Below are 11,473 nucleotides of genomic sequence, written 5' to 3'. Positions count from 1 at the left end.
GATACAAAAAAATTTACACCGCCACTCATGAATCAAAACAGCTGTGTTTGACTGCGTGTGTAAATATAAGTAGCAGAGCTTTACTGCACTAGTGAATAGTGATTAAGATCATCACGGAAACACAGATCACATAGTACATGTGAAATCATGTGACAGCTATTTTACCAACGAAATTTCAAAAGAAAAAAAACAACAACCAATATTTATTCATCTTCCAAAAAATCGCAGAATTCATAGAATTACGTAAAAGTACTAAAAGTGGGCCCGTCGACTACCTAGGAAAATAAATCTTAGGTGGGACCCACTTACAGCATAGCCCTTTTATACTCTCATACACCAACGCACGCACCTACGCTCTTCTCTTTTCTTAGCTCATTCTAGAGAGAAAAACTTCCGACGCCGGCGATTTTTCCGGCGTCTTTTTTTCATTTTTCCGTCGTAAGTCCTTCATTACAACTTTTTCATGTCTCATTTATCTCTTGTATATTAATTTTTTTTAGCATATAGTATTTGCATGCATCATATATTCATGTATATATATGAAAATTGTTTTAGAGAGACAAATTTTATTGATCTGAAAGTTCGTTGAATCCTTTTTTCTTGAGGAAATATATTCTTAACGTAATTTATGCCTTTTTTGTGTTCATTTTTCCAACTTGTTTTTTCTAGCTTTGATTTTCATTAATTTATATCTGGTTCTATACTTTTCTTTGACAATCCGTCATAATTTTACGTTTGAATATATATATTTTCTCCGTTTTGTTTTAAATGAAACAAATGAGTATTATTTGTGAGATATAAAATATTCATTTATTACATTTAAAAGAAAGTGAAGGAGGTATATATTTACATTAATAGGTGACTACTACAATATTTTAAAATTTGTAAGCAAACTAAATACTAAAATATAATCTGGTTATGAAATTTAATTAATTTTTGAGAATTGCTAATAATGACCAATATTATATTCCTCAAAGTTTCTTTTCACTTGCTACATAATTTATAAACGTTAACATTTTTAATTATAAATAAATAAAATATTATAAGTAATTAATATAGAGATAAATCTAACTATATCTTATATCATAATATTTCTTCTCATACATTTGCTAAACGAATGTCAAAAGATACCTTTGCAAAACAATAATCATGTAGAGCAAGTATAAAAATATTAATTGGTGCTTAAGAACGGATTTCCATTTAGAATACACTCTCCGATGAAAATTGTGAATTTGTTGTAGTCATATTTATATTTCTTACTCTCTCTATCTCATAATATAGTGCTTGTTTCTTTTTACACAATTTTTAAGAAGTAAATTTAACCTTTACTATTTTCAATTTCGTATTAATAAAAACTATAAATAATTGATATTATGAAAGCACACGTAATCTAACAATAAGATCGTAGGTTTTTTTTGTCAAAAATTATTAGAAGAGAATGTCTAATTTTAATATAAAAGTAGGCCTAGTCACTAAATGAATCAAACTAGTCACCGAAAGAATTAACCTAGTCACTACTGGGCTAATTCTCTTTTTAATATCGAGCTTGTCATTGCCTAATTTAATTTAAAAGTAGGCAGTCTCACAAACTTTTTTTGTATATAATAATGAGAATATTTGGTAAAAAAATTTAATTTTAACCTATTAAAAATAAATTAGGCACTATATTATACGATGGAGGGAGTATTAAATCGCTTGTTATTAAAGGATATATAAAAGTCAGCAGATAGTTCATACCCACTCAGTTTATTATTTGAAGTTCATGAAGACGACTTTTAGAGGTTGGCTAATGGAATAGTAACCTCTCTTATGATACCTAAGTACCACAATGCAATAGTACTAAGTACTAATATATAACCAATATTAATACACATTAATTAACCATATTAGTTTATCTGTACTACATGCTGTTTAAAGGCACCCTTTGACGTAAACGCGTTGTTTGTAAACCTAATTTATTTCATTTGTACTATATTAGCGAGTTAACGTTGTTTTAGAACTTATTACTCCATCCTTTCTGAAATAAGTTATACACTTCTTTTAAGTAATTAAGTTGGAATTTACCATCTCGATATAAATTTACGATGTTTTTAAGTGTTTTTGCAAATCATGATATAAATTTGTGGACGTTAATAGAGTTGCATAATTTACATGAAGATAAGTTTTCTTATCTATTTTATTGTTTTATTATTATTAAACTAGGAAATTAGGAAAAAAAAAAAATGAGACCACCACTACATGGGGTTGTAAATGATGTCAAAGGAAGACTTGCATGTTACAAGCAAGATTGGGTTGCTGGTATCAAATCCGGATTTGGGTAAATTTCTACTATTTTGTTTGTTTGACTGAAATAGTTAATTTTTATGAAATTGAAAATCAAGTTTTATTTATTTTTTATTTTTTAACTTTGAATTAAATAATTTTTTAATTATCTTATTTTGGAATACAGGATACTGGCCCCAAGTACTTACATCTTCTTTGCTTCTGCTCTTCCTGTCATAGCCTTTGGGGAACAACTTAGCAGAGACACAGGTTCTCTTCTTCTTGCACCACTTGAACTATATATTTTTGGGTTGTGAAAATGTTAAAACATATAAAAAAATAACTTGATTAATTTCAACTTTGTTTGCAAGTCAATTATACTTTTTTAGGGTTTTGATATATGCAGTACTAATTTCTAAGTTCTAAGGGTTACAAATAAACATAATAACTACTATTTCGTTAAATAGTATCAAGAAATTTTTATGACATAATCACGGCTCACACGTCAATCAATATAAGTCCATGTTTTGGTAAGACCTCACCTTGTTAAAATAATAATCCTCAGAATTGTTTTTATCATACTTCCTCTATCTCAAAATATAGTTCCTGTTTCTATGTTTGGAGTCAAATTTTACAAACTTTGACCAAATACTCTCGTTAATATATAGACTAAAACATATTTATGTAAAGTCTTGTTAGATTCGTTTCAATGTGTGATAGAGTATAAATCTATTCCTGGTGCCTCAACCATTAGCTTAAACTTTTGTTTGAGTTAGTCCTTTGACATGGCATCGGAGCCAACGTGACATAAAGGTCACGGGTTCAAATCTCATCCACCCCCTCGCTCCTTTCTAATTCATAATATCAACTTTTTATATTGTTTTACTAATATGAAATAAAAGATTTTGTAGGTCAAAGGTACATATTGGAGACTCTACAAAAAGAAACAAAAACTATATTTTCGAACGGAAGGAGTTTTAAATATAACAGATCCAAAATGACAAGAAAATAAGATGTGAGAATATTTAGATAAGGTGCCTTAAAAATGTTGGGATTACTACTATATGATATAAAAAAAACTATACGTGTATCATATAGATGGAAGCTTGAGCACTGTGGAGACATTAGCTTCAACAGCAATATGTGGTATAATACAATCAATAGTTGGTGGACAACCTCTTTTGATATTAGGAGTTGCAGAACCAACTGTGATTATGTACTCTTACCTCTACAACTTTGCCAAAGGAAGGCCAGATTTGGGAAAACAATTGTTTCTAGCTTGGGCAGGATGGTATAATCTTTGATACTTATATGAATTTATTGCTTAAGAACATGATGATTGATGATATTTTGTATAAACTAGTTTTATTCTTATCTCAGGGTTTGTGTATGGACTGCATTGATGTTAATTCTTCTTTCGATATTTAACGTTGCTGCGATCATTAATCGGTTCACAAGGGTTGCTGGAGAGCTTTTTGGCATGTTGATTACTGTTCTTTTCATCCAAGAGGCTATCAAGGTATTTTTTTTAGTTGTTTTCTATTAGGATATTAGAGAGATTTTAGGTAACCATAAATAACAAGATAAATAACATGGTATCAGAGTCCGAATGGTGGGTCACTTCTAAACTGGGCCTTTAATCAAGTAACTGGATAAGGGTTTACCTTGACAGGATGTCCAGCCCCTAAGAGGATTATTTCTGATTACTTTTTCAGTTAGCTCTAAATTTTAAAGACACTCACATGTGAGGAGGCCATTGATAACTACATGTGAGTGTCCCACATTGGAGAAAAAGGAGAAACTAAAACCACTTTATAAAATTAGTAGTTACTTTTTTATCACCAATTGATTTTATGATGGAGCCTCATTGGACTTGTAAGTAGGCTAAACTCTCCAACTCCTTATTGGGTTATCCAGACCCATTTCATATAATTTGAAAATTAATATTTTCACAAGACTTTGTCACGTGTTATCTACCTCTTACCATTGCGAGTTTTTTTTATAGGGAAACCTTTGTTCCATTACGGCCAATTTGGTAGTTGATAGTTGGTTATAAATGGTGGTAATAATGGGAATGAATTTGTATGTAAAGTTGCGAACAGTGTTCTTACAATCTTGCGTGTTTATGTAGGGAGCTGTGAGTGAGTTTGGAATCCCAAAAGCGGAGGATCCACAAGAAGAGAAGTTCCAGTTCCAATGGCGATATGTAAATGGGTTGTTGGGAATAATCTTTACCTTTGGTGTACTTACGACATCCTTAATGAGTCGTAAAGCAAGGTCTTGGAGGTATGGTACGAGCCATTTAAGGAGCTTCGTTGCAGATTATGGTGTTCCATTGATGGTTGTGTTGGGGACTGCTATATCATATAGTGTTCCTAAAGGAATTCCACATGGAGTACCTAGAAGGCTCTATAGTCCCCTGCCTTGGCAATCTCAATCCTTGTACCATTGGAGTGTTGTCCAGGTAATCATTTTTTATGCAAAACATGATATGAAAAAGGAAAACTTGATTCCAAATATGGGCGTTCCACCATTTTCAGTCCCAACTAAGGATTATTATTGAGCAGTTGGGACATAAATAATCCAATTGAGACAGGAGTGAGTTTCTAGATGTAAAAAGACAGTAACCAGGGTTATAGTGATCTATGAGTTATGCAGTTATAAGATGTTTGATCATTTTTTGCTAATGTATGCAAATTCGTGTATTAATTAAATTGCAGGATATGGGTAAGGTGCCTGTAGTATACATCTTTGCAGCCATCATCCCAGCTCTAATGGTAGCAGGACTGTATTTTTTCGATCATTGTGTTGCATCACAATTGGCACAACAAAAGGAGTTCAATCTGAAGAAACCTTCTGCTTACCACTATGACATCTTGGTGCTTGGAGTTATGGTACGTTGAATATTAATAGTCCTCAAATAAACTTCTTGTTAGACTTGGGTAACATCATTTCTAATATTCCAACTAGAGTAATGAGTTTTTGATCGATATTGTTAAAGTAGTGGTAATTGGTAAAAGAAATGGATATAAGAGAGTAGAAGGGAGAAGCCTACATCACATTTGATGCGAAATGATATGGTGTGTGTTTGATAAATAATTTGGGTAGATCTTTCATTGTCATTTGATATTCAATATGGTTAAAGTAACTAAGTAATATTTGTGTATTGAATTTTGTAATGGCTTTGTAGACATTGATCTGTGGACTTCTTGGAATACCTCCAGCAAATGGTGTCCTTCCACAATCTCCAATGCATACTAAGAGCCTTGCTACACTCAAGAAGCAAGTATGTAAACAGTTCAATTTCTGGAGAAATTCATCATCTTTGTTAAGAGAATAAGTCATTCAGTTTAGCTTCTTACATCATTTAATATAATTACAGTTGATAAGGAGAAAAATGGTGGAGTCTGCCAAACAAAGCATAAAGAGAAATGCTAGTAGCACAGAGATATATGGCCAGATGCAAGACGTTTTCATCGAGATGGATCAAAGTCCGAATGTAAGCTCTCAAGATGTTCAGTCACTAAGATAGAACTGATAAGTACTCGAAATTGAATTGGACTATATATAATAATTTCCATTTTTGTAGCCTTATGAAGTTGTCAAGGAGCTTGAAGAACTGAAACAGGCAGTGATGAAGGGAGACAGCAAAGAAGGAAAGGATAATAATGCATTTAGACTCGATCACATCGATGTTTACTTGCCAGTTCGAGTGAATGAACAACGAGTGAGTAACCTCCTACAAGCGATTCTTGTAGGAGGCGCTTTGTTTGCAATGCCTACAATCAAATTGATACCCACCTCTGTTCTTTGGGGATATTTCGCGTATATGGCTATTGATAGTCTCCCTGGAAACCAGTTTTGGGAAAGAATCCTCCTCCTTTTCATCACACCAACCAGACGATACAAGTAAGGAACACTTGAACTAAAATCTTGTACTACCAAATTGTAAAGGCCTGTTCGGTATTACTGTCAGTTTAAACATTTCCTGTGTCCTGTATTGATCATTATTCGATTGATGCAGGGTACTAGAAGACGCTCATGCATCGTTTGTCGAATCAGTGCCCTTCAAATACATTGCTGCTTTCACTATATTCCAGGTCGTGTACCTAGGAATCTGCTTTGGGATAACTTGGATACCAATTTTCGGAATTCTTTTCCCATTGCCTTTCTTTTTGCTCATTGTCATACGGCAATATATGCTTCCCAAGATGTTTCATCCTTTCCATCTGCAAGAACTTGATGCTGCTGAGTATGAGGAGATGGCTGGTGCACCAAGGCGCGCTGTTAGCTTGTCTCTAGTGGTAATTAAAACCTTACTCATTACATTATCTCATTTTCTACTATATGAGCTCGAAAAGATGGACATAATTTTGTAAAGAAAGTTCCGTGTTAATCTCATCAAAATCCACTCCTAAATCCTACCCGTCTGCTAACATGAGCCTTTGATTTTAAAATATATGGCTTAGATACAACTCTATCTTGTAGAGTTTCACTAAAACTCTAGAGGATCTGAACTCATAGGTAATGTACTTAAAATCGAAACGTGTTTTTTCATTATAAAGTTCAGAACTACTCGTAACCAAATCTAGAGTAGTTTTAGAAATTTATAAAGAAAAAGAGGTACTTTCAGAATGAACCAACTTACCTATAAATTTATTGCCATTGCTGTAATTGATTACCACCTACCAAACAAATCGTAAATAAAAAGCAAAAATTTGATGTTATTTTGTTTTACAGAATGAAACTCCCGAGAATGAACTGGTGGGAGATGATGCTGAGATACTAGATGAATGGACAACCAACAGAGGAGAGTTAAAGCTTAGAACCTCTAGCTTTGACCGTCCTCAGGTGAGAATTATATTTCTTCCTTGTTCTGTTGTTCAATCTATGTAAAGTACAATTTGAAGGAGAGGTGGTAGCTCAGTGGAGTATCACCTCGAATTAGTCTAATGATTAGCAGGAGTTGGTTTTCGGATCAATTATCTTTCTTAGGAGTTGGTTTTCGGACCAATTATCTTTCCTAATAAAAAAAGGTAATGATATATGTAGCCCTTTAGGGCTACATATAAGCATTAAATACATTTCTTTAAATGGAAACAGTTTTAGAATTCAAGACACATTTTCACATCAATTGAGGTAATAAATGCTTGATTTAATATTTTATTTCCATTTTAAGCACCTTATACATAGCCCTAAGGGCTATGTATATAATTTTCCATAAAAAAAATCTATTTAAAGTACAACTATCTGGTAAAAACGCAAGTCCTCAATGAGCAAAGATAGAAAAAAAACGTAATTACCCCTAAGTTAAAATATCATTTTTGTCATTATCAAAATAAATACGATTAGTATATGTAGGGGAGTAAGATGGTGTCCCCTTTAAAAATACTAAATTACCCTTAATGATCTAATGGAATAAAAAATTTACAAAAGAAAATAATTTAAGAACCCTTTCTCATTTCAACTTTCCATTTTAAGTGGATATAATACACTATTTTAAAATTAACGCACGCATCACGTGTATATAAGATTAGTATTTATATATGTGCACACCTTTGCTTTTTTCAGGTTCACCCTCGAGAGATTGTTCATCAGAAGTAAAGCCAACCGAAAAGGCTAACAACTATATGTGGAGTAATCAACTTCGTACAAAATCAGTAGAAAGCTTTGCTAAGATGGGGCGATCTTATCATTTGGTCATATATACTTTTTGTTTAATTTTATGCGATTTTACCGATGATATCTTAGCCAAAAAGCTATAATTGAGGTTATAAGTTATATTTAGGTTCTAAGTGAGGCGATATCATCATTTGATAATATAATTTTGGGTGATTTTCCGATGATATCTTAGCCAAAAGGTTATGATTGAGGTTATAAGTTATATTTTAGGTTCTAAGTGAGACAATCTCATCATAATAAACTTTTGTATGATTTACCGATGATATCTTAGCTAAGGTTATGATTGAGGTTATAAGTCTTATGCTGAATACTCCTCCATCCTATTTATACTTTATTGTTACCCATGACGTTTTAGCCAGATGGTTAAGACTGAGGCTAATTGTGTGTGTGCGCGTATTTATGTGCTAGTTCTAATGCGTTGTATGACCAAAATGAATAAAATATCTATGTTTTTCATATATTTCTTTGGCTCCACTTTCATTCTTCCTAAGTGCATTATCAACTTGTAAATATCAAGGGGCGACGCTATTGCTTGAGCTGTGAGGGTCATTTAACACCACTTAAATCTTGATTTATAGTATTTTTCTGTTAAAATTTTAGTTTTATTTTAGTAAAATTGGACCATTTACACCTACTAACATAATGAAAAAATAACTGGCACCCACTAATATGTTATTCTGGATCCATCAAGGATAAGCTTCCTATTGCCTGACCTCAACTTAATAGACAAGGCTCCGTAAAAGATGGAAATGATAAGGGATATCCCTTTCCTAAAGTGCCTTAGTGGAATTTGATTTCATAACATCAAATGTAAAATACGAGATACAAATCCTTAATACTAGATCTAGAAAAATTTGGTAAAGAGTTTGACGATGATAAATTTGTATAACAAATATGACCAATATAATAATAACAACCAATTGAAGGGGTTATACTCGTTTAACATGAATTTTTGGAACGTTGGAAAGATAAATGAAATGTAGTTATGTTATAACTTACATGTCAACATATAAAGATTAGGTGACACATAGCGGAATTTCAAATGCACCTCATATGTATCATACTTTTGAATAATAGTTATAGTTTTTTTATAACAAAAAAGAAAGAGATATGAACTTTAAGTGTGACTAATTTTAAATTAATTATATATAATATATATTAGAGAACGTATTGTGTCGGACTCGTCCGACCATAATCTTTGGTCGGACGACTTTCAGGTGGTTTCAATTTTTTTTCAGTTGGTTTCAAAAAAAAAATCAGTTGGTTTCAATTTTTTTCCAGTTAGTCTTAATTTGTTTTCAGTTAGTCTTCATTTTTTTCAGTTAGTCTAAATGAAAGTAAGTTACCTCTAAATGAAAGTAACTTAGGTCTAAATGAAAGTAACTTAGGTCTAACTGAAAGTAAGTTAGGTCTAAATGAAAGTAAGTTACCTCTAAATGAAAGTAACTTAGGTCTAAATGAAAGTAACTTAGGTCTAAATGAAAGGAACTTAGGTCTAAATGAAAGTAAGTTAGGTCTAAATAAAAGTAACTTAGGTCTAAATGAAAGTAACTTAGGTCTAAATCAAAGTAACTTGGGATTCTTACTTTTATTATTCTTTCATTTAACAACTAACTAATGTAAAAAAAAAAAAAAACACTAACCTATGCTTTCCTCTCACTTTCTCCTTCTTCTTCATTCCTCTTAGCTGATTTCTTTCTTCTTTGTTAGATAAAAAAAAAAGTATAACAAAACTATATACATTCAATGGCTCGATCTTTTTCTAACGTTAAGGTTTTCTTCTCCCTTGTTGTTGACAACATATCTCCGATCCATGGCCTCTCAAAGGTAGTTATACTCGTGTTTTTTTTACCTCTAGAATGTTTTTAAGTGCTGTCCAGCGGCGCGGCGGCGGAGGAAGAAGATGAAGAAGGAGTAGCGGTACCGTTGTCGCGATTTCGTCCGACGAAACATATTGGGTCAGACGGTCTGACCCAATACTTTCAATATATTATACGATCTTAAAATTTTCAAAATAGAAATCCGTGATGCTTAGCGAACTCTAAGCTAATCCTTTTTGAAAAATGTAAATAGACATTTTCTTGACTTTGTAATTATTGTATACAGACTTATATAGTGGATTATGATAGACTTTATGTACGTAAAATGACTTAATGTTTTAATATTATGATTCAATATTTCAACAATAAACAAGTTTTAAAAAAAAATCTTTTTGGATATATGGAGTTTACTTCGTTAACCTTTTAACTTGGTACGTTACCCTTTGACATTTGTGTTTTTTCACTCTTTGTGTTTTTCTTTTCACTTTTTTACAACTTACACACGCATTGTCGTTTCTTGGCTTTTTGGTTAATTGGTTTTCAAACTTGTGCAGTGCATTGTATTGTAGTGTTGCATATTATCTCGAGAGTCTATGATATTCACCAACTTTAATGAACTAAGGATGTCTTGACTTAGTGGTTAAGATTGAGGTGCTATGAACGTTAGGTCACATGGTTCAAATCTCCCTCCCCTTCTTTGTACTTTGTACGGCCTTCGTGGCTTATATGGATAAAAAAAAATATTCACCAACTTTAATTTCTTGTGTAACCAAATCGAGCTTATCGTTCGTTCTTCTTTAGAACAAATGAGGAAAAAGGAAACGAATGAAAACAAAGTTCCAATTTTACAAGACATTATACTTTAACAGAACTTCTGGAAAAGGGGAGCTCAACTAATCCATCTCTATCAAACTTATAGATTCTAATTTGATGGTTCACGAGCATTGACTTAAAGTGGTACATACGTCTAGAGATCCAATTCAAAGTCTCAGATTCGGGAATCTAATAATTATGATACAGTGTGAAAATCTCATTGTAATTTCGGATATATGTATGATTGGTTTCTGTTATTCAATTTCAATTAACGGGCCAATGCACAAACTTATGAATCAATGATGATAAGGTCATAAGGACTGTTATGGCTCTATTTCCTAAGCACTCAATACAGCTTCAGTAGGCAACACCAGCTTATAAGCAGCTATGGTTAATCAGATTCTTTAAGCAGGAACAGCTAGCCAAGACGCGCCCAGCTATAGCAGTAGTATGCAGTTAGTAGCTAGCAGCTACCAGCTACCAGGTGACGACAATAGTACAGCAGTAGAAGGTAAAATATCTCAGCTAAAGTCAAGGAAATCGGTTCCTAAAATCAAGGAGACTAAGTCTAAAGAGAAGTATGCTCAACACACTCTTTACGTGCCTAAAAAGTAGGAAGACCAATTCACATAGCCAGTAACTGCTGCCAGAAGTGGAGTCCAAGATTCCAGCAACTAATTCCTCATTTTTAGGGAGTTGATTAAGGCTATCTCCACCAGCCCTACTATTATAAATAGTGGCTCGTAAGCAAGACCAAAAGAAGGAGATATGACCTATGTTATTTACTTACACTTTCATAGTCATACTTAGATAAATTCAACTATCTTTCATTCATATGCTAAAAATATTATACTTGTATTCAAAGGCTTTAACGCCCAAATTATAGTGGATTGGTG

General features: G+C 32.6%; 1 protein-coding gene across 2 annotated transcripts; it reads left to right on the top strand.

Moving 5' to 3' along the window:
* The first annotated feature begins 405 nt into the window (after positions 1-405).
* Positions 406-8,404, top strand: LOC104904615 (boron transporter 4). Of its 2 annotated transcripts, none has more exons than XM_048636562.2 (12): positions 406-438; positions 2,450-2,532; positions 3,361-3,553; positions 3,643-3,781; positions 4,394-4,726; positions 4,983-5,156; positions 5,453-5,548; positions 5,645-5,761; positions 5,852-6,171; positions 6,287-6,566; positions 7,003-7,113; positions 7,834-8,404. In XM_048636562.2, exons 3-12 carry the CDS (start codon positions 3,477-3,479, stop codon positions 7,864-7,866), a joined length of 1,680 nt encoding a protein of 559 aa, XP_048492519.1. In that variant the 5' UTR covers positions 406-438; positions 2,450-2,532; positions 3,361-3,476; the 3' UTR covers positions 7,867-8,404. The 2 variants fall into 2 exon arrangements, with proteins under 2 accessions (XP_048492519.1, XP_010691218.2); XM_010692916.4 differs by lacking the exon at positions 406-438 and adding an exon at positions 2,189-2,317.
* Positions 8,405-11,473: the final 3,069 nt, after the last annotated feature.

This window comes from Beta vulgaris, chromosome 9 (genome assembly GCF_026745355.1).
Source record: "Beta vulgaris subsp. vulgaris cultivar EL10 chromosome 9, EL10.2, whole genome shotgun sequence".
Classification (NCBI taxonomy): Eukaryota; Viridiplantae; Streptophyta; class Magnoliopsida; order Caryophyllales; family Amaranthaceae; genus Beta; species Beta vulgaris.
This window is presented reverse-complemented; position numbering and strand designations above follow the sequence as displayed.